General features: G+C 38.3%; 1 protein-coding gene across 1 annotated transcript; it reads left to right on the top strand.

Annotated features, from left to right (window-relative positions):
• The first annotated feature begins 1,512 nt into the window (after positions 1-1,512).
• On the top strand, positions 1,513-2,803 carry LOC111913024 (uncharacterized). The gene is made up of 2 exons (XM_023908744.1): positions 1,513-2,381; positions 2,548-2,803. Exons 1-2 carry the CDS (start codon positions 1,513-1,515, stop codon positions 2,801-2,803), a joined length of 1,125 nt encoding a protein of 374 aa, XP_023764512.1.
• The last annotated feature ends 21,301 nt before the right edge of the window (positions 2,804-24,104 follow it).

Here is a 24,104-nt window from a genome sequence, read left to right as displayed (position 1 = left end):
CGAGGATCCAATACGCCTTTGGTCCCTCCACTTGAAGACCCAGAGTCCACTCTAAAGAATAACAATGGAAAAGCCGTTGGAGAATCCACTTCTTTAAAGAACTCGCCTTTGAAGAATCTAAAGTCCGTTTTCAGCAAGAAAAAGAGCAGCAAATCAGGAGCAACCCGCACCTCTTCCTTGGCAAACGAAGACCCAATCAAGGAAGACATCGTGAATGAGTCCGAAAAGGAAGAAAGTGAATTTGGAGAAGACATCGATCTAGAAGGTGACTTTGACAACACCATGGTGAACAACGATGAAGTTCCCATGGGCGAATGGAAGAAGAGGATACAAGATGATACCGGCCCGGGACTTGTGCAACCCTCAATTCCCGTGACTGCCACTTTTGAGCTCAAGGGTCACATACTTTCTCAACTCAAGGAGATCCCCTTTTACGGAAAATACCACAAAGATGCTTATAAACACTTGGATGAAGTCAATGATGTAGCCGATTACTTTAATGTTCCAAATTTGCCTCGTGAAACCCAGGTGCCTTGTATGCTTCCAGTTACATTCAAGGGTGCTACAAAAGATTGGCTCAAGTCACTCCCTCCCGGATCCATCACTACATGGGCATGGGAGAGGTCCTTGCGAGTTAAGGAGTTTCCTTGACCAGTATACGAAACCCAGTGCCTTAACTCAAAAGGACCCCTCACACAAAAGGCACCCCCGATTATCAAGGAATTAATTGAGGAGTTCTCTAAACATTCTAGAGAATATCACAGCCCACGAAATAAAGTAACTAAGGGGTAGTGAACACGGTTAACGATGGCATGGCGGCAATGATGGCTAAACTAGATAGTTTAGATAGGAGGATGACTAAGATGGATCAAACAATCCATGTTATTCGCGTAGGATGTGAGAATAGTAGAGGACCTCACCTCACTAAGGATTGTGACTTGGATGAAAATGGAAACAAGAAGGCTCAAGTATTCTATTTAAGTGGTGACAGATTTGATGATAACTGGAGAAAACCAATGAAGGAATGGCTCTTGTACGACGAGTACAAAAAAGCAAAGGAGGAGAAATGCAAGCAAAAAGAACGGGGTTTCTATCAAAAGGAGGAGCCGGTTGTGGAGAGCTGATTTGGAAGAGATGCTTACAAGATTCATAGCTGCGTCAGAGAAATGACAAAATGATTCCGATGCTACACTTAAATATCAACAAAATATGTTGAGAGAACACCAACTTATGATGAAAGATCAGCAAGAATCCATTCTCAACATAGAAAAATAGCTAGGGCAACTTGCACAACAAGTGAATGAGAGAAGACCGGGTGGACTTCCGAGAAATACCGAAAGTAACCCGAAAGGCGCACATATAAACATTTTCACAACTAGGAGTGGGAACATTATAACCCCTCTAGCCCCTATTCAGAATGAAGATCTGAAGCCGGTGCAAGAGAACGAGGAAGAAGGGCCGAATCAAGATCAGAACCAGCTGAACCCAGACCCTACTCGCCGAGTCCACGATATGGACTCGACGAGTCCAACACCTGATCAGAAAAATAAACCTCCTGTTAATCCATATCAACCTCCACTGCCATATCCAGCCCGAGCTAGACAAGAAAAGAATGAAGAAGACTACCAGAAGTTTCTAGAACACATAAAGGCTCTTCAAATAAATATACCATTCATAGAAGCAGTTGCTCAAATGCCAAAATACATCAAATTTCTCAAGGAGCTTCTAACTAATAGAAGGAAGATGGAAGAAGTGAAGAAGGTGGTCTTAAACGAGAACTGTTCAGCTGCTATGATGAACAAACTTCCTAAGAAGAAAGGAGATCCGGGAAGTTTAACATTGCCCTGTCAATTCGGAAACTTGGCCACCATTTATACACTAGCTGATTCAGGGGCAAGTGTAAATCTCATGCCTTATTCGTTTTTCAAAAAGTTAGATCTCCCCAAGCCAAGACCCATTTGTATGTCAATCAACCTAGCAAACAAAAAGGTTACATTTCCTAGGGGAATTTGTGAAGATCTTTTGGTGAAGGTGGACAAGTTCGTGTTCCCCGTGGACTTTATAGTTCTAGATATGGAAGCGGATCCCCAAGTCCCGGTCATATTAGGAAGACCTTTTCTCAATACAGCAAGCGCTATCGTCGACATGAGAGATTCTAAACTTACCCTTCGGGTAGGGGACAAATCAGTCACTTTTGGAGTTGATAAATCCTTGAAGCATGCAAGAAGTAGTGATGACACGGCGTTTTCGATTGATAGGTTGGAAGAATTGTTGGAAGATTGGAAAGAAGAAAAGCCAAGCAAGTCCACCGTTTCATTTGAAGAAGAGTTTGTTGCTGAAAGGGACCTGATGGAGTTAGAAAGACTACTCGAGGAAGCTGAGTATGACGATCTGATCAGAAGTACAGAAGAAACGACTCGTCGAGTAGCCTTAACCGACTCGGCGAGTCCATTCGAAGAACCCCGTACAGTCACGAAAATTACACTGGACTCGACGAGTCCCCTTACTGGACTCGATGAGTCCCCTTACTGGACTCGATGTGTTCAGCATACAGAACACAAAAACTGAGCTCAAGGCACTACCAGATCACTTAGAATACGCATTTCTTGAAGATGGCCAACAACAACCTGTAATTATAGCTGCTGATTTGGCCAAACATGAGAAGGAGAGCCTTGTGGGTGTACTAAAGAAGAGGCAAGGTGCTATAGCATGGAAGACAACTGACATAAAGGGAATTAGTCCAGCCTATTGTTCCCACAAAATCAACTTATATGACCGATCAAAAGCTGTAGTACAACGCTAAATAAGACTCAACCTGAACATGCAAGAAGTTGTGAAAAAGGAGGTAGTGAAATTACTAGATGCCGGAATCATTTATTCGATCTCCGACAGCCCATGGGTGAGTCCGGTCCAACTAGTTTCGAAGAAGGGAGGCATGACGGTAGTAGCTAATGAAAACAACAAATTAATTCCAACAAGGACGGTAACCGGGTGACGAGTTTGCATAGACTATAGGAAGCTAAATGAGGCCACATGCAAGGATCACTTTCCATTGCCTTTTATCAATCAAATTCTTGAGAGGCTTTCCGGCCATCTTTATTATTGTTTTCTCGCTGGATTTTTGGGGTATTTCCAAATTACAATCGACCCACAAGACCAATATAAGACCACTTTTACATGCCCGAGTGGAACATTTGCATATAGACGCATGCCTTTTAGGTTATACAATGCACCAGCTACTTTCCAAAGGTGCATGATGGCTATCTTTCATGATATGATCGAAGGGTTTATGGAGGTTTTTATGGATGACTTCTCGGTTTTTGGGTCCTCTTTTAAAGATTGCTTGTCCAACTTGGATCTAATGTTAGCAAGATGTAAGAAGACCAACCTTGTCCTTAATTGGGAGAAGTGTCATTTTATGGTGAAGGAAGGAATTGCGCTAGGACACAAGGTCTCAAGGAGGGGGGTAGAGGTGGATAGAGTAAAGGTGGACACTATAGCCAAATTACCACCTCCAAAAAATGTCAAGGGGATAAGAAGCCTTTTAGGCAATGTAGGGTTTTATAGGCGCTTTTTTAAAGACTTTTCCAAGATCACAAGACCCTTGACTCAACTACTTTTGAAGGATGCGCCATTCAACATTCCTAAAGAATGTCATGAAGCCTTTAATTTGTTGAAGGAAAAGTTGACTACTTCACCTATTATGGTAGCTCCAAATTGGAGTCTCCCTTTTGAGCTAATGTGTGATGCTAGTGACTTTGTGGTGGGATTTGTTTTGGGACAAAGAATTGACAAGCATTTTCAGCCAATCTATTATGCAAGCAAGACATTAAATCCGATTCAAGAGAACTACACTACAACTGAGAAGGATCTGTTAGCAGTGGTATATGCTTTTGACAAGTTCCGGTCATACTTAGTTTTATCCAAAACAATCGTTTTTACCGATCACTCCGTGTTGAAGTATCTATTTGCCAAACAAGATGCGAAGCCCAGATTGATATGTTGGGTTCTACTTATACAAGAGTTTGATATCGAAATACGCAATAAAAAGGGGAGAGAAAACGTAGCTGCCGACCATTTACCAAGACTAGAGAACCCACATTTAGAGAAGCTAGAACAAGATAAAATTAGGGATGATTTTCTCGATGAGTATATATTGGTAGTAGCGGGAGAAGTTCCATGGTTTGCGAATATAGCGAATTATTTAGCAACCAAATACATCCCAAAAGATTTGACTCACCAACGACAGAAGAGATTCTTTTCGAAAATTAAATACTACTTTTGGGACGAGCCATACCTTTTCCGAAGTTGCGCGGATGGAATGATAAGAAGATGTGTATTCTGGAAGGAAAGTCAAGACATTTTGGCACACTGCCATAGTGGACCCGCTGGAGGACATCATGGAGCACAATACACCACGAAGAAGATTTTTGATATTGGGTTCTATTGACCTACAATTTTCAAGGATGCTGCTCAATATGTCAAGGAATATAACTCATGCCAAAGAGCGGGAAATATATCATCCTGAAATGAAATGCCCCATCATAGCATCCAAGTATGTGAAATATTTGATGTGTAGGGGATTGACTTCATGGTACCCTTTCCCATGTCTAAAGGAAATAAATACATCTTGGTGGCGGTTGATTACATATCTAAATGGGTGAGGCACAAGCATTGCCCACTAATGATGCTCGGGTGGTGATACAATTTATAAAGAAACTATTCTCAAGATTTGGAGTTCCTAAAGCTCTCATTAGTGACCGGGGCAGACACTTTGCCAATGATCAATTTGCTAAGGTGTTGCAAAAATATGGTGTTCACCATAGATTTTCAACATCCTATCATCCTCAAACGAGTGGGCAAACTAAAGTTACAAATAGGGTGTTGAAGAGAATACTAGAAATATCGGTTGGAAGTAATAGAAAAGAGTGGTCAGATAAGCTTGATGATGCACTATGGGCGTTTAGAACAGCTTTTAAGACACCTATTGGCACTACACCATATAGGTTTGTCAATGGAAAACATTGTCACTTACTGGTTGAAATAGAGCACAAGGCTTATTGGGCATTAAAGGTGTGAAATTTTGATCTAGCTGAACTTAGAACTAATAGGTTAATGCAAATGAATGTCTTGGAAGAGCTTAGGAATGAGGCATACACTAGTTCTTTGATTTACAAAGAAAAGACCAAGAACTGGCATCACAAAAGACTCAAGGGTATTAAGGACTTTTATGAAGGAAAAAAGGTGTTACCTTTTAATTCAAGGCTCAAACTATTTCCGGACAAGCTTAGGACAAGGTCGGATGGTCCATTTATAGTAAAGAAATTTTTTCCACATGGAGCTATTGAGCTAATATCAAGAGATGGATCTCCTTTCAAGGTCAATGGTCATAGGGTGAAAAAATATAAAGAAGGAATTCCGAAAACGAAGAACTTGAAGAAGAGATGCTGCTAGAAGGGATTACAGAGACGTATGCAGGAAGGAGTCCAGCTAATGACTCCTTAAAAAGAAGCGCTTCCGGGAGGCAACCCGGGTTTACAGTTTGTTTTCTTTTCTTTTTCGTTTTTTTCATTTTGCTTAGGATTTGTTTTTATCAATCTTCTTCTGTGTTCAAAATGATTGCTTGAGGGCAAGCAATGCTCAAGTGTGGGATGGCATATATATTTTATTTTGCAAACTCAAAATTTTCACAGAATGAAAAACTCGACGAGTCTTTAAGGCTACTCGTCAAGTCCATTTTAGAAATCCCGAAAAATCGATGAATCAGGCATGTACTCACCGACTAGGTCTGCCTGCTCGACGAGTATATATATTTACCCGAAAAAAATTATTTTTATTACATTCTGTAAAAGAGGGGGTTTTACCTTAATTTGAAACACTTAGCCATTCATACGAGCCGCCATCCCCCACTCGACGTGCAAACACTCTCAAGCATCCATTTTGATATTCTCTTCTTTTGCAATTTCAACTAACAAGGTAACAACTTTAGCTCTTAATGCTTTACCAATTTCGATCTTTGGTGTAAAAACACCTTTAATTTCTAAAAAAAATCCCGTTTTTGGGAAGACTTGGAATCTAGGGTTTTGACAAATCAGGACGTTTTAGACATAATTTTTTACATTCATAGACTCCTGGAACATACCGAAGCAAACCCCTGCAATAATTTATGGATTTGGCAGGTTAATTTCATCAGGACAAGATTTGGACTCCCGCTTTTCGTCCTACTCGCCGAGTAGTTTGTGGACTCGGCGAATCCATGCTGCTGATACCCAGTATTTTTCCATTCTTAACACTTTAGGTATTTTGTTTGTGGTTTTCTTGTTTTTTTGTTGTGCAGGAACCATGTCTAGGAGAGGCCAAAGCTCACAAGGACACGGTTATGGGGACATCCATTGGTTGACTTTTCCAAGCATCACCAACAAATCTTCGCTTACACGAACAAAAAGCAAGCTGGAGGCTTTAAGGCAGAAGGAAATATATGTTCCTAATGAGTTGGACTGGTCTTGGATGGGGCAAGCTGGGCTGGAAGAAGCACTAAGCCATTATTTGGTCAAGTCTTGTGAAATTAATGGGGTACAAATAATCTGTGACGGGTGGAGTCGGTTGTTTAAGCTTCAAGAACCAGTATATCAAGAACATTGCTGGGAGTTCTTTGTCACCATCTCTTTCCGTGGTGGTGATGACTACTATAGTCCAAACATCATTTCATTATGCCTTGGAGGAGAGTTCCGCCAGTGTAGCATTGCTGAGTTGGTGTGGAGGCTGGGAATTTATGATTAGAATGAGATCATGTTCGAGACTTTTGAGTCATTTTTAGAGCAGTGCCACAAAGACTTGCCTGAGGGTGTGGTAGCCTCTACTTGGTGGAACAGCATTGCCAGCCAATTTTATATCGCTTCATCTGCTCAAGAGGGGATGATCCGCTCCCCGATCCATCACCGAATACATCGTCTGATCGCAACCTCTATAAAGATGCGAAAGGATGATGATAAAGTCCCCACTCTCTATATCTTCTACACGTGGAGTATTATTACTCCTAATGTATTTTGCAATTTGCCATATTGCATGGCAAAATACTTGGCAGAGGGGGCAGTCAAAGAATGGGTGACTTCAAAAATCAACGGTGGCATGTTTGTGACAAGGCTTGTGAGAACCTCTAGCGTTTCGGACCGACCAGAGGCACGAGTATTGACTATGATTCCTAGTCCTCCCTTCACCATAACTTTATTTTGGAGGGCTAGGATCATTGAGGATTATGGAGGGGTCCATGTTAGCATTCCAAATGATGATAAACCGTTGGTTCCGGAAGAACCAGGAAGGAGGGTAAGGCGAAGGAGAGATTGGGTGCCACAAGACCCACCGGTTATTCCGGTGGATGAGGAGCTACCTATGGATTGGTATAATGTTGAGCTGCGAAGATACCAAGACGACATCGGGTGGGGAGTGAACTTTGTTAATGAGCATGTTGCTTGTTTATTTGAGCAAATTCATTTTACACCAAGGCCCGGATTCCTGTATATCTCCAGTTGGGATGAAAGGGTGCAAGCGAGAGGAAATCAAGCGGGTGGAAGTGGAGTCGGAGGAGATGAAGACGAGGAGGAAGATTCATGCTTTATTTTATTGTGTTTTTGATGTTTAAAACTATTTTCTTTTCTTTGTGTTGGGTGATGAACTTGTAGGATGTTTAAGTAGGAACATGTTTTTCTTTTATTACTTGTGGTTGTTTTCTTTTCAGAATGAAGGATTGGATGCATGCAAGAGTCTCAATTGTCAAGTTTAGAGTGAGGATCGGGTCTAGATGAGAATGTGCATGAGTTAGGGTCGAGTCCGTTTTCAAGGAAGGTCTTAGAGTGTTATTTGTTGAAGAAAATGTAGAAAATACACTCAGTTATCATACCCAGCCACAACAGAAACGGAACCCAAAAGCAGAATATTTTTATTTGTCACTCAGCGATGGACTTACCGAGTGCACATTACTTACTCGACAAGTCCGAGTTCAGTTTCATGATTTTTCTTCTTGATACACTACTACTCGGCGTGTTTCCGTATAGACTCGACGAGTTTATCACCTTTTCATTCTCAAAGATTATATTCTGCCCATATTCACTACGGGTCTCGCTCATATTCCTTAGAGTTTTAATTTCTGAAGCTTTTCGAGTATTTTTCCTACATTTTTTGGACCTTTCCTACTCAAGGTATGACATCTAAGGCATGGATGAGTTGTTCCCATGTCTAAAGTCAATTGAGGATGCAACTTTAACATGAAGAAGATCGACCTCGCCACTACTACCCCAGGGGAGTTTGTTCTATTTCTCTCTTTATTTTATTATTCTCTATCATACATAATATGCAATGGGGACATTCCATAAATTAAGTGTGGGGTAGGCGGTTGGTTACATTAGTTAAAATTTTAGTTAAATTTAAAAAAAAAAAACAAAAAAAAATTTTGCATACAAATTTCTAGGACTAAATTAGAAAACTTTGGTAAAAAGCAATTAGGAATCATACTAGTGTTATGTTTGATGATTTCATGAAGACCCAAATGTTTAGTTGAGCTTATACACATTATAGTGCATTTGTGGCATCCTTTATTCTAGTGAAATCATTGGAGAAAAACACAACCTCGCTTAGTTTGAGGGATGCAATAAGTTTAGCATCGTGTACTTGAAATGTATTGAGGAAAATTATTATCCTTAAGCAATAAAGGTTGAAGTTGAGAGTCTCTGCTTATGCATGTAGGGTTTTGAGTGAAAAAAAGTGAGGTACATGTAAAAAAGAGAGAGAATTACAAGCAAAGTTGTAAGAATTTTGGAGAAGTTAAAGTAGAAATCAAAATATCAAAATTCTAAAAGTTCAAATGTTGAAGATACCCAAAAATCAAATAATATAAAAAAGGTGGCAATTTTTCAAAGAAATCAAAGTTCAAATTATCACGAAAGTGAAGAATTCCAAAAAGCTCCATAGTTGTATCAAAGAATTGTAATTTTTAGAATATGTATGCCTAGGTTACTCAACCAAAAACACCTTGAGACTGGAAGGTTTTCTGCGGATGGATTCGGAGAGATGCATAAAATGACCATTGTTCGGAAAAAGTGGACGAGTGTTTATGAGGATTGTGAGTATTTAGGATTAAGGGGGTCCTTAGGAAATTTATTTAGACACAAATGCATGTGTTGCGGTCTTGACATAATGGTTGGGTTGGATTGGGATTGTCTATGTAATATTATTGTGCTTAATTTCAGTTTTGCTTGGGGGCAAGCAAAAGTCAAGTGTGGGGTATTTTGATATTTTCATATTTAGCTATATTTTTATGTTGGATTTTTATCATTTATTGGATAATTATTTGCATATTATGGACAAAAGATACTTAATATTGTTCAAATTATATTTTCAGTCCAAAAAAGAAGCTCGAAAGCAAAAGGAAGCAGGAGATATGAACGTAAGCTCGAGAATGAACGAAAGCAGAAAAAAAGGCTAATTCTGAAACTACTCGGAGAGTAGGATCGTCTACTCGACTAGTAGACACGAAGATTCACGAAGAGACACGTGGAGTCCTTGCCGTATACGGATTCCTCAAGGGGGACTCGACGAGTCAGTTGCCTACTCAACGAGTAGCCCCTGTTTTGAGAAACCTATATATATTATTTCAAAATGAGTTGGCGATCAAGGAAGTCCCTAGAGCTCTGGAAAACGATTGAAGAACCCTAATCCTTCATTCTTAAGAGATTAAGGCACTTTAGGTTTAATTTTCCACTTTTCTTTTGAATTGAATTATGTTAAGATTATATTATTTCAAAATGAGTTACAAAAGTTAAGCTAAACTATTACATCATCATTAATGAATAGCCTAGAAACACGGGCGTTACAGAACTAAATTGATGTGTTCAGTTGTGTTCTATGTCAGACGAATCAGAAATCGGGAAACATATTGCAGGACAATAAGTATGATTATGATCCATGTATTTGTCCGCATATATATCTTGAGAACTGAGGAGTATATGATCCCTTATCTGAAGGACGCCTCACTGACTAGGTCAGAGTTCGACGACGGCTTTTGATAACTTACGATTGCTAAGTCGAATCCTGAAGTCGCATTGGCAGCTATAGTTATTAGACTTCTCCAAGTGGGAGACTGTTGGATTTGGGGTCTAAGCCAATAACTATAATTGGGATGTACTTGAACCGATTATAGCATGGTCCTTTTGGGTTGCCTTCACCAGTGCAATTTGATAGGATGGACTTTTGAGAATTAGGTTATTTATGAATTATTAATATATTATAAGTATAATATATTAATATGAAATCATATTATTTAATTAGTATTTATCAAGAATTAATTTGGAATTAATTTTGTGATCAAAAGAGACTATTTAAGTATATGGGGATTGATTGTGTAAATCAATGATTCTTATAGTGTGGGCTAATCCATGGTTATTTAGTATAGGCTAAACCAATGAGATAATCCCTGGATAGTCCATGGAGGTTTTAACCCATGGAACCTAAGTAATATGAAAGGTCATTAGGGTTTACAAGGTGTAACCCTAGCATTTGATACACTATAAAATCACACCATCATGACCAAAATCGCTTGCCATAACATTCTTGGAGAGTGTGTATTGATTTTGTGCTAAGTAACTTATTCTCTCGAGCCTCCTCTTGCATATTGGTGTTTGTGAACCATTAGAGGCATCACACTTGGGGTGCTCAAGTTTTCAAAGGTTAAGAACTACAATTCCTTCTAAGAGGTAAGTCATCTAACTAGTTGTATTGTTTATTGGACAATTTGTATGCTAGTTAAGATATATGCTTTGGAAAATTGAAAATGTGCATGTATAATTAGAGAAAGCATAGATCCAAAGCATTAGGGTTGCATGTGTACCATAGGAGTGTTATACTGCTCAAAACCAAACAAAGATATCATCAATGAACACGATAACAGATCGATCGAGTATCAGCCTACACAACTGATTCATCAAATCCATAAACACCGTAGGTGAATTGGTGAGCCCAAACGGCATCACCACGAAATCGTAATGTCCATAACGAGTCTGGAACGCAGTCTTATCAATGTCCTCCTCTCTCAATCTCACCAGATGATATACAGAACTCATATGGATCTTGGAGAACCAAGATGAACCCCGTAACTGATTCAAAAGGTCATCAATACACGGAAGTGGATAACGGTTCTTCACTGCTAACTTGTTTAACTCATGGTAATCAATTCACATCCGGTGTGAACCATCCTTCTTCTAGACAAACAGAATCGACGCTACCTACAGTGAACTGCTCGGTCTGATGACCTGCTTACCTAATAACACATGAATTTGAGAGGACAACTTTTTCATCTTGGGTGGTGCCAAGTAGTAAGGTGCCTTGGCAATCCGAGCCGCACCTCACACTAGATAATTCCTAAACTCAACATGCCTCTCAAGAGGCACAACGGGTAACTCCTCTTGGAATACATCGGAAAATTCCCTAACAACTTGCACCTCTAAAACTGGAGTTTGCTCCCTAACCTAAGTATCAACTACATAAGCTAGATAACCCGCACACCCATGTTGAATATGCTTCCGAGCCCTGGCTGCTGAACAAAATCCTGAACTAGCCCTGCTGCCCTCTGCATAGATAACCAGTTCTCCCCTATTTGGGGTTCTAACTACCACTCATTAGCCCTTGAAATCGATCATGGCACCAAACCAACTCAGCCAATCAATGCCCAGTATCACACATATGTCCCCCATGGGAATAAGAATCAGATCAATCGGATAAGGAACCCTAAAGATCTCCAATTCACAACTCTGATACACCCTGAATGTCGAAACCCTATGCTCGTTGTCGATAGAAACCCGCAACGGACACTCTAACTCACCATTAGGCATATCAAACTCCCTGCTGAACAGCTAGGATACAAAAGACCGACACGCACCCGAGTCAAAAATCACAAGAGGAGGCAAGGAATTCACTAGGAAGGTACCTATCACGACGTCTGGTGCCGTCCTGGCCTCCTCCGTCGTAAGTTGGAAAGCATGCCCTCGGGTCCTTGGGGGCTGCACCCTACCCTGGATCCCATCAGTGATCCTCAGAGTAGCCAACCCTGGAGCATACGCCGGTCTAGAAGCAAACAAGGGACAGTTGGCCTTCACATAGCCCTTCTGATCATAGTGCTAGAAAATCTTGGTACTGGGTACTGGAGCCTACTGATGACAATCCCTTGTAATGAGGCCCTTCCTAACACATTTTTAGCATCCATAAGTGTTGGGTTTTGAGCATTCTAACACTTCCTAAGTGTACATGCAACCCTAAATACCTTGGATCTATGTTTTCTCTATTATACATGCAAATAAGAACTTCCAAGGTATTATCCTAATCTAGCATACAAAACAATAATGTAACAAGATAGAATACATACCTCTTGATGTAGAAAGTCTTCATGAAGCTTGAGTGCTTAGTGCCCCAAGTGTGACACCTCAAATGGAATCACAATCATCAAAACACTTAGAATGACTTGAGAGAATTCTACACTCACCAAAATCGGCTAGCCCTTTCTTGAATAATACTAGTGGCCAATTTTTCCTCAATAATAAGATGCTTATATAGTTACACAATTAGGGTAAACTCTTAATTGTCATGGCTTTCCATTTCCTTGGATCCATGGGTACAAATACACCATGGAGCATCCATGGACCATCCTATGGGTTTTAGCCCAACTTGATTATCCATGGAGCATTAGCCCACTATACAAGTATGGATGATTTACACAATCAACCCATATATTTAATTAGTCTTCTTTTGATCACTTAATTAATCCTAGATTAATTCTTGATCAATACTAATTAAATAATCTTATTATTCTTATTATTAATATACTAGAACTTATAATATATTAATAACCATAAGTGTCTTATTTCTCTCATTCAAGTGCATGATGGTATGCAACCCAAATGGACCATGCCGGGTCGGGTCAAGTCTTACCAAATATAGTTATGGACTTAGACATTAATCCAACAGTCTCCCACTTGGATAAGTCTAAAACTATTATTGCGTATGACTTCAGGAACCAACCGGCAATCGTAGCTCTCAAAAGCTTCTGTCGAACTCTGACCTTGTCGATGAACTCTGACCTTTGTCAATGACTTGTCCATTAGATAAGGGATCATATATTCCTCCATTCTAGATATCATATGGACTGAGACATGGATTATAATCATTCTCTCTGTCCATTTGTTGTTTCCCGATTTCCGATTTATGACAACTGACTAATTGAACAAATCAAATCAGTCCTGGCCCGGCCGAGCACTTCCATTTGTCATCATCAAATCATCGAGGGGCCCACAGATATCGCTTTTATCCCGAAGGTAAAAGGAACGGATAAACTTTGACTCATATGGCTTGTTCTACTACTTGTTGAATCATACACAAAGGCACGTTTTATAGCACCGAGTTACCAAATGCGTTTTCGTGCTATCAATGTACTATCAACTCATAGTAACAACTCATATCTCTAGGTTTGAAGAATATAAGATATTATCGTCTCATGATCACTCGTGATAAAATCCATGAAGTGATTCCAATGAGCGCGGGTTGAATCCAATACTCAGAACTTATGAGCACTCATGAGTGTTGTAGCCCTTTGTCCAACACCTTAGACCTCTACAAGCCAACCCATGACAGTCTTAATTCATATCTACTTCCAACATATGACCGACTGTGGATGGTTTGAATAACTTAGTCATTCCGGAAGAATAACCAAGTTTATTCGGGAAGTCAAAACATGCAAAATGAAACACAATAATAATTGAATCCAATATGGTATCAACCCTTTGAACATAAATAAAACACCTTTTATTTATCACCATATGATTACACATTATTCATTGTACACTGTTTCAACTATCAACTTTATTCTTGAATTTAAAACAATAGTTGTCCCATGCTCCAAGCATGTACACTATGTTTTTTTTCAAAACACTAGTCATGCCACACACTAAGTATGCATACTATGTTTTTCTATGATCTTTACTTTATGAACTAGATCAATTGAACATAACTTCAATAATTCTCTTTTCACACCCCCAAATCCTTACTGCAAATGCAAGAATTCCAAATTCATGCCATTTACTGAAATCTGTTAGATTCTAAACTTATATGCATTGATCCTCTTGTGATGATTATGCACAAAGTCAGAAAGACTTGACAACAATCATTACAGAGTATTCCAAAGGAGATCAGCTCCTTGGAAACATCCTTCTTGCATTAAGTTTCCTTAATCTTACACAGATTGAAAATTCTAACTTTGAAACATTTCCAGATTCCATTTTGACTATCACTTCTGAACAAGAGTTGCCTCCTTACAGATTATGTCAATATGGTCCTTCCAGAATTATCACTATACTTCCAATTGTCCTTGAGTAACCAATCTTTGGTAAACCTTAGATTGTCCTTGACAATTGTTTAATCCTTTTAGTCATATCCAATTCTAAACCTTTTCCCTTCTTAATGCCCCAGGCATTTGGAAAATTTTAGAACGGATGAATATAGCACATGTAATCGATCCTATATCCGAAGCATATGGGACACGATTCATGATGTCTTACATAAAGACTAAACCAGTCTTTTGCTATAATATTTCCATTTCAATTTGCCAAGTTCTCATAATTCAGATTATGAAAAGGGATGTCGTAATCATAATCGAATTTTAGAACGCAAATAATGGACCCATATACAGAATTTCCTTATGTTGAGCCATTCCAACATGAAATTCATATATATCCTTGACTAAATGATTAAAACCTCACGATCTAAGCTTATAGATTTGAGATGAAGCATAATTTCCTCTCCCTTAATTATAGCAAAACAACTTTTTCCCAATTGAAACTTTTGTTTTCTATAATTAACATTGCTAACTTGCAATACTTATCATAATTATCATGCTCCCACTAACATGATGATTATTAGCATAACACTTATGCTCCCACTAGCTTTGACATGTACTCAGAAATCAGCTGGACAGTCTGAAATTTAGATTCATACACCCTTTCCGTAGATAGCTCACCTGTGTGTCTAAGCAATTTCAAGAACCATGAAAAGGGATACCGTAATCATAGTCTCAATTGCTTAGGCATTTGCCATTTCTCACAAGTCCATGTTAGTGTGCCGGTTAACCACACGCGCTCCACTAACGACTTTTGAAAATGCAAATAACACAATTGATATCTTCGTAAAATCTACTTAGTGAAAGCGTTTCCTCACCATCATTTTCATGAATCGGAGAGAAACCTTATGACACTTAGATTTATATGGTGTATGAGTTCCTACCCATATGAATTTGTCAAACCATAATCACAAGACAAAGATACTGACAAATCCAAAACCATATGGATTGAACTCAATCTTAACTTTTTGCCACCTGGTAGCTCAAGGGCATGCCATTGCTTCCAAGTTGTTATGCAACAAACTGAGAACTCTAAGAACTCATATGCAAAGCCAACTTTAACTGGAATGGGCACAGATATGTCAACACGATAGGTTATAAACCTCAAGTCGTGTGCTAGTGAAGAATTTCAGGTTTTATTCTTGATTATTTCTTGAGACTTTCAAGACCTTTAAGACTCCCACTGTCCTCTTGACATATAAGACTCCCTTGTCAAACATCCAAGAGATAGTGCGGATTCTAATCAAGAAAAACACTTTACCCAATTGGCCTAAGTTGGTCTTTGTTTTATCCAAAACATCACAACTTACCAATTTCAAATGTACAAGAGTAGAAAACTTTTACTCTTACATTTGACAAGTGTTTTAAATCTTCTTTAAGACATGTCACTCAAATGACAATCTTGGAGTATGACTCTAAGACTTGTATTGGAACGAAGTATGACTCATCTTCTTGATTTAACCATTTCAACAATTCAAGTTCCTCTTCTTAGTCATAAGAATGCACTAAGATTTCCTTAGAGAACTAATTTTGATATGGTTTCTTAATCATTAAGATGATCACAAAAACTGATACTAAAGTACTCTCCCATCTTTTCAGATTTGAGAAACTTTTATCCTTCTGCCTAATTTGATTCTTCTTATTCGCTCTGCCTTACATTGGAACCTTTTCCAATGTCTCAGAGTTACACTTAAGCATGTAAGTATAATCATATTTACTGAGCTTTAGTAAACTATGACGAATAATCTTATCGATCTTTTGTGGTGGACTTAATCAGTGCACAAGACTGTGTACTCGATCCTTTAGTCCTTCACTTGACTCACACATCCATGTGAACCAGTAATTAGTCTTAATTTTTCCAAAACTTGAAAGTTCTCATTCATCATGCTATATAACTTGCATGATTCCAAGTCCCGGTCCAAATGAAACTTGGGTGATGAGAATCTTTCCTTATTTGGTAAATATAGACATTACCACAAATGAAAGAATCAACTTCATATTTCCACTCTTGCTCTTAATGGAATCATATAAGCAACAATTTTTCCTCAAAAGCCATTGTAAGGATATTTTAAAATAAATAAAATCAAAAATTTTTCTTTTATTTTAAAACTTTGCGGAAAAACTTATCCTTACAATCCATATGAAAACTTGTTGTTATCTATTCCTAAGCAATATCTCATAACTCCTAAGAAGTTGCTCAAGAATCTGATCTTCAAACTATGCGATAGAAATCCATCTACGCCATCAGATTCAGCATATTCTTTCTTTAAGTTTCTTCACTTTTCTTTGATTCTTAAAACATCACCATGTGACCCAGTCACATCATGTATCAGGAATCTCAGAATAGAAACTTAGCAGAGTTAGATAGTGGACTTTACCTGAAGTAGAGTCAAACTTATTGACTTTAACCTCCTTAGGTAAATTTGGCAGCTTCGCAACCAATGCCCCTTTCTTTGGCAATATAAACATATGGACCCTTTGATAAAGGTACACAGGACTATCACAGACTTAGCTTTTCTCTTTACCATTTGGTCAACCGAGTTGACTATAGCCGATCCCTTTCCATTGGGAAGAGAATGCTTTACTGGATATCCAATGTCATCATTGTCAATGTCCATAAAGTTTTAGGAAGTTGATCTTAACAAATAGATAAGATCATTAAGGGTCTTGTCATAGTCTTTTTCATAGGTGTTCCAAAAGAACTCACTATGTGACTTAGAAAGTAGTTGAACCACCAACTTTCTCAAGACTTTGACACCCAACTCTCTCGGCTTGTCAATATGTGACTACATCTCCAAGATGTGACCACACCTAGACCTTGCCTTGCCAATAGGGCCTGAGTGACCTTAAACTTTTCAAGAACTTGTGGGTTAGGGAGAATAATTTGAAGAGGTGAAGAAGTATGATATCCATGGGACATCATCTTCATTAGGAAACCTTGTTTCAAGAGATTTGGGAAGATCATAGGTGTCTAAACCAGACATCTTTTGGGAGATATTCAAGATAGTTGATTTTAAAGTCCTTAATATGACACCCAATATGAAAATATTAAGGCTAGGACCCAACAAACTATTTTATAACTTAGAAGAGGTATGCCGTAATCCAAGCTATAAAATATTTGAAGGTAGGTGAATGACGATTCACCAATTTCCACCAAGATAAACGAAATGTATTATTAGGTTTTAATTGGTTTTGAAACTCCTAGATCTTTGAGATTCATTGAACTTTTCAAAGGCATGTTTCAATCTCGAGTGTGCCCTTCAGGTTTTGTGACTGGGATGCCGAGGATCACAAAACAAGGTGTGAAGTAACCATGCAAATCACTTGGTACCCTTAATAAATTACCCCTCAATCGATGTGCCGGTTAACCACACACGCTCCATCGATACTATGATAAATATTAAGTCACCCTTTACCTACCTTGTTAAGTCCAAGTTAGTGTGCCGGTTAACCACACACGCTCCACTAACGACTTAGACAAAGTGTAAAGTGTAATTTCATGGGTTAGCACCTTATTCACGTTTTTCCTAAGTAACTAAGATTGGGTATTATTAAGAGTTTAGTTACTTAGTATTATCATTAATACTTTTAATGAAGGGAGAATTCTAGTCCTGTCAAACCCGTTCGGCTAACGACCCTCCACCAGTCAAGCAAGCGGTGGGTGAGAGTGGACACCCATTAAGTTGCCATTTTATAGGCAACAACCTTATACCCACCTTATAGACCGGCTTCGTGAATGAGGCGTACTAGCGGTAAGACTGACTTTACTCTTATACATATATATATTATTAACTTATAATATTATAAAGTATAAGGGTTGAATTTTAACTTTTAAAATTCTAAGGGCTAACTTGGAATTAAAGTATTCATAAGTGAAAACTTTACAAATTCCAAAACTTGAGGGCAAGTTTTGAAACTATTCAAAACTAATTAATTCCATAACTTATGTGTTTAAAGTAGTTTTAATCCAAAAACTCTTCAAGTTCCATAACTTGAGGACAAGTTATGGAAGACTTTAAACTAATAAAAGAATTAACTTTTCTTTATTTTATAACTTATGGAATTAATTAAGGTTACACTTTTTTTATTTTATTTTATTTTATTAAATGAAGAGACTCTTGGTCCTCCATAACTTGAGGACAAGTTATGGAGTCATAAAACCATTTAATTAGAACTAGACTCTTCATTTTGTAACCTTTGCCAATTTTTATGAGTTTTATGATTCTTAAATGTGACTTTTCATATAACTTGAGGACAAGTTACAAAAACACATTTTTGAATCAATTCTTAGATTAATTTGGATTAAAACCAACTATCACATAATTTTCATCATTAATCCAAATTCACTCATAAAACAAGATAACACAAAAAACTTTTGGTGATCCATAACTTATTCTTAAGTTATGTAATCCTTTAAAACATTAACACCAAATTTTGTAACTCCAAAAAAACTTTGAATCAATTTTTTTTTTAAAACCTTTTCAAATCCATAACTTATGGAGGTTTCAAAAAAATAAAACTTTTTAGATCAAACTTTTAAAACTAATAAAATAATCATATTATTTTATCTTTTATTAAATTTGACCTAATTCAACTCATAAAGCAAATTATTCAAATTTTACAAATAATTAGTTTTTCACAAGAACAAGTAATTATCTTAAAATTTGACAAACTTCATGGTTTTTTTTTTTCCAACTTTGAAAATAAAATATTTGCATCAATATAACAGAAAACAACCCGTGGCTCTGATACCACTGTTGGGTTTTGAGCATTCTAACACTTCCTAAGTGTACATGCAACCCTAAATACCTTGGATCTATGTTTTCTCTATTATACATGCAAATAAGAACTTCCAAGGTATTATCCTAATCTAGCATACAAAAACAATAATGTAACAAGATAGAATACATACCTCTTGATGTAGAAAGTCTTCATGAAGCTTGAGTGCTTAGTGCCCCAAGTGTGACACCTCAAATGGAATCACAATCATCAAAACACTTAGAATGACTTGAGAGAATTCTACACTCACCAAAATCGGCTAGCCCTTTCTTGAATAATACTAGTGGCCAATTTTTCCTCAATAATAAGATGCTTATATAGTTACACAATTAGGGTAAACTCTTAATTGTCATGGCTTTCCATTTCCTTGGATCCATGGGTACAAATACACCATGGAGCATCCATGGACCATCCTATGGGTTTTAGCCCAACTTGATTATCCATGGAGCATTAGCCCACTATACAAGTATGGATGATTTACACAATCAACCCATATATTTAATTAGTCTTCTTTTGATCACTTAATTAATCCTAGATTAATTCTTGATCAATACTAATTAAATAATCTTATTATTCTTATTATTAATATACTAGAACTTATAATATATTAATAACCATAAGTGTCTTATTTCTCTCATTCAAGTGCATGATGGTATGCAACCCAAATGGACCATGCCGGGTCGGGTCAAGTCTTACCAAATATAGTTATGGACTTAGACATTAATCCAACAATAAGAAGATTGACAACCTCTATCATGAACCTTGCCGCACTTTCCACAAGTTTGGCCCCTCTGATTCCCTGATCTAACATCAACGACCTTGAACCACTTTGGTGCAGGCTGGGACTGTGCGGGAGCCTGCCTCTGCTCCCTCGACTGGAGCTCCAACTCGATCTCCCGCCACCTAGCGGCCTCCTGCAACTCCACCCATGAACCATAACACTGTATGGATACAAACTAACGAATGTCCTTCTTGAGCATGCTTAAGTACCGAGTCAGATGAGCTTGCTTGGAAGCAACAAACTCATAGAAAAACATGGCTCTCTCTGTAAACATCTTGGTGATCTCTGTCACCGACTTGGTCCCCTTCCTAAAATCCAAGTACTCTTAAGCTAGCCTCTCCCGCTCTACCAATGTAACATATCTTGAGCAGAAAATATCAGAGACTACTCCCCTAAAACTACATGTCACTACTCTAGGGTGTATGAACTAGTAATAAGTCTCCACCAATCCTTTTCTCCAAACCAAAGAAGGTTTAGAGCGCACTTGACCTTCTGGTCAGCTGGGAAAGAGCAAGTGAAGAAACATCCCTCAACATCTGACGTATATCTCATTGAAATGATCCAATGCTGAACCCCGTCAAACATTGGGGGCTTTGTATTGTCGAAGTCCCGGTACTAGAAATATCTCCAAGCACCAATCCCTACAGTAGCAACAGTTGTGGAGGCTGCAACAACAACAATCTCAAAAACTGCAACATATCGGTCATCGAAGAATGCCATCGTAGAAATCTTGATAAACCCAAACCGCTCTGGTATCTGATCAATACAATATAAACAACCTCCTCATCAATGATCTCCCGAACCTGATCCTTAGTCAATCCTGGCCCATCTTGGCCAACCTGCTCCAGCTCCTGATCTGGATCCTGAATCAAATCGCCTGGTAACCACCACACTGAAAATAAACTCGAGAGATATCAGATAACATGCATATCATACTAAAGGGACCATAACCCAACAAACCCTGGGTGTTGTGACTTGCATATGCATACGAGTCCCATGCTTCTTGTAGTACCAGCCCATACTACCATCCACACCTACCCGTATTTTTCTTAGAATATCATCACAACAACCCAGCAACACTCACTATAATACATATACACCCTATTCTCACTTCATAGAGAAAGGTTATACATCCCTCGACTGGTCTGCTAACCCCACATAACTCATCCATGAAACTTCCACCAACCCTGCAACATTCGTGTATGCTAATCCTACGTAACACTTGATCCTATAGACAGTCGAATATTTGATTCTATCCTAAGCCCACAAACAAACAAGGAGTAGGAAATAAGGCTAAATCAAACATTCTCAGGCTATAAGTCTTAGTTATGTACAATTTTGATGCATACACCCAAACAAGTACTGTAATGATGTCAATTCCATATATAAAAGAAACCCTAGGCTACTAGGCATCATATAATCAGGAAATTCTATCATGCAATTCCCGAAGATCCCTAGCCTAGCACTAGCATGTTGTTCTAACATATCATAATATCAAATAATTGTGTGGTAACTTGGGGAAACTTTCTTGCTCCGATAGACCGTACATATGACATCCTTCCTTGGTTACTTTTGAAAACCATTTTGAAAACTTTTACAGATCCTTAGTTTGAGTCTAGATTCACACTAATGTTTATCTAACTTGCTCAAACTAGGGCTCTGATACCAACTTGTAACGACCTAAAAGTCATAACAAATTTAAACTTTTATGTTAAAAAACCCATAGTCAAAATGTTTACAAAATCATTGTTTCCAAATTGCTTATCAATATTAGAGTGTCCCAAAATCATAAGCCCTAAAACAGAGGATGTGTACGGTCATACCTTTGCCTTCTCGCGATCATCAGAAGTACCTAAAACAATAAACTAAAATTGTAAGCCAAAGCTTAGTAAGTTCCCTCAAAGTAGCATCACACAAACACATATAATAAATGAACAAGCATGTTAGGTCCTATAAGTCATCGGACTTGAATACCCACGGGCCTACAACCATCTGGCTAGATTACCCCCTCCTGGCTCAATTAGTCATCGAACTAGAATGCCAATATACAACAAGTCCACTTAGTCATTGGACTGGAATACCAATATACAACGGGCCCACTTAGTCAATGGACTGGACTACCCTTGGATCCACTTAGTTAATAGACCGCAATACCCTAGGGTTGTTGACTTAGGCACAAAGCAGTAAAGTCTCAACCCAAAACAATATGTCGACATATAATTATTAGAACAATAAAAAGTAAATCGATAGATGTCAAACAAGTTATTGAATTATAAACAAGAACACTATGAACAAAGTTATGTCGAATGATTAATAATCTCTGCCTTAGAAGAACTTGATGAAGATTTACTACTGTAAAGGCAGAGTAGGGTTACAAAAGTACCGACCTTAGATACGGTGCATGCATACATTATTTTTAGCTAAACCCTAATCATTAAATATATCGGGTGGACAGGCCCAACCCGTTACATAAAATGGACTATACTAAATAAATACAATTGACGCAATCCATTAGACCCAACAATCTACCCTTTTGTGTCAATTGAGGAAGGAGACACTTCACGGTTGTGTTTGCTTTTGTGTCTTGAAGAGCTTGGGTATGAAACCAACCAACGGACTATGAAATGAAATGTACCATCGTATCATATATGAGTAGCACTTCTTCACATCTGCATCATTCGCCTTGCATTGCTCTGTGATCTCCAAAACATAGTTCAGGCAGGATGTGGAGAACATGTGCTTATCAGGCAAAGCGAATAGACATTTCTGAATATCTCCTTTTTCTTTTGAGCCACGTTGAAACATCACGCTCCAATTTTCCTTTCAAATTTCCCATCTTCATCTTCTCGATATCTTTCGTAGAAGCTTGGGGAAGGACTGTTAGTTTCTTTTGCAGCACGGAGGCGATTCCAATGTCCATCTTCGCTACCTCATGGATGTACGAAACTAATATCCTCTTGATATGAGCAACAATTAGTTCATGCTTCTTTTCTTCCTTTATCAAGAGGTGTAACAACTTAATCTAATCAAGGGATTTAAAAATAGCAGATCAGCACGAGAGAACTCAAGCATTGAACTCTCCGAACCTCGAGCAGTTTTAAACATAGAATTGACGTAGCTCTCAGTTTCTATTGGCCCAATAACCTTCACAACAGTTATTTTCATTGCGCTCCAGGTGAGGTGTTGTGGCTTGCCATGCTTCAGGTAGAATTTTATCAAGGACTTATTCACATTCTCATCCGAATCTGATACGTTCGCAATTACATTAAAACTACAAAAGAAGAAAGCTTTCAGAGTAATAGGGAAATCCAGTTGCGAATCCAGTGTGTTGTCCAAATTGAACAAGGTGACCAGTTCTAACCAATGAATACTTGGGTTGTCAATTGCTTCGGTTAGAATTCTCTCCAAGGACAAAGGAGGAAATAACAAATTTTTAGCTTCTAAAGCAATCTGAGCATCACGAAGCGCTTTCTCTTTTTCTTCTGCTTCTCTAACGATTCAACCGTGTTCATCAATATGAGCATTTCAGCTCATGCTCATCAGGCTCATCCTCTTCACTATCATCAATGATCTTTTCTTTACCTCTAGAACTCAAAGATACATTAACCATCGATTCGACTTTTAACTATGGCTTTTCTATAGTATCAGCTGGTTTCGGGGTTGTTTTGAAGATTGCTTCACAGTGTCTCCCCTTGTTCAGAAATGTGCCAGACTCTGAAACACCCTCAAGCCTGTTGAGCATCGCCAACACATGCCTAATTTTTTCAGCCTGCTGCTTCCTAATAGTGATCGTGATTGAGAATCATGAGTCTCAATGATATTGGAGAGTAAGGTTGTCACATCGGCAACACAACTATTCATCACAACTTTTTCAGATAATAACGTATTGATCTGCTTTTCAGCATGTGCCAGCTTGACAGATAGAACCTTCACTTTTTTGTTTTGACAGTGAGCTTATCCATTGTTTTGTTCTCTATAGCCAAGTCTTCATGAAGTTTGTCTATTTTGGAAGAGATGGAAGAGTGAAACTCTGTGTTTTTAGTTTTAAAGCCAGTGCGAACATTCTCAGGATGATCCTTCTCAGTAAAAAGGGTACATCCAAGAATGGTTATT

The sequence above is a fragment of the Lactuca sativa genome, chromosome 4 (assembly GCF_002870075.4).
Source record: "Lactuca sativa cultivar Salinas chromosome 4, Lsat_Salinas_v11, whole genome shotgun sequence".
Taxonomy (NCBI): Eukaryota; Viridiplantae; Streptophyta; class Magnoliopsida; order Asterales; family Asteraceae; genus Lactuca; species Lactuca sativa.
Note: the sequence above shows the minus strand (reverse complement) of the source record. Positions and strands in the feature narration are given on the sequence as shown.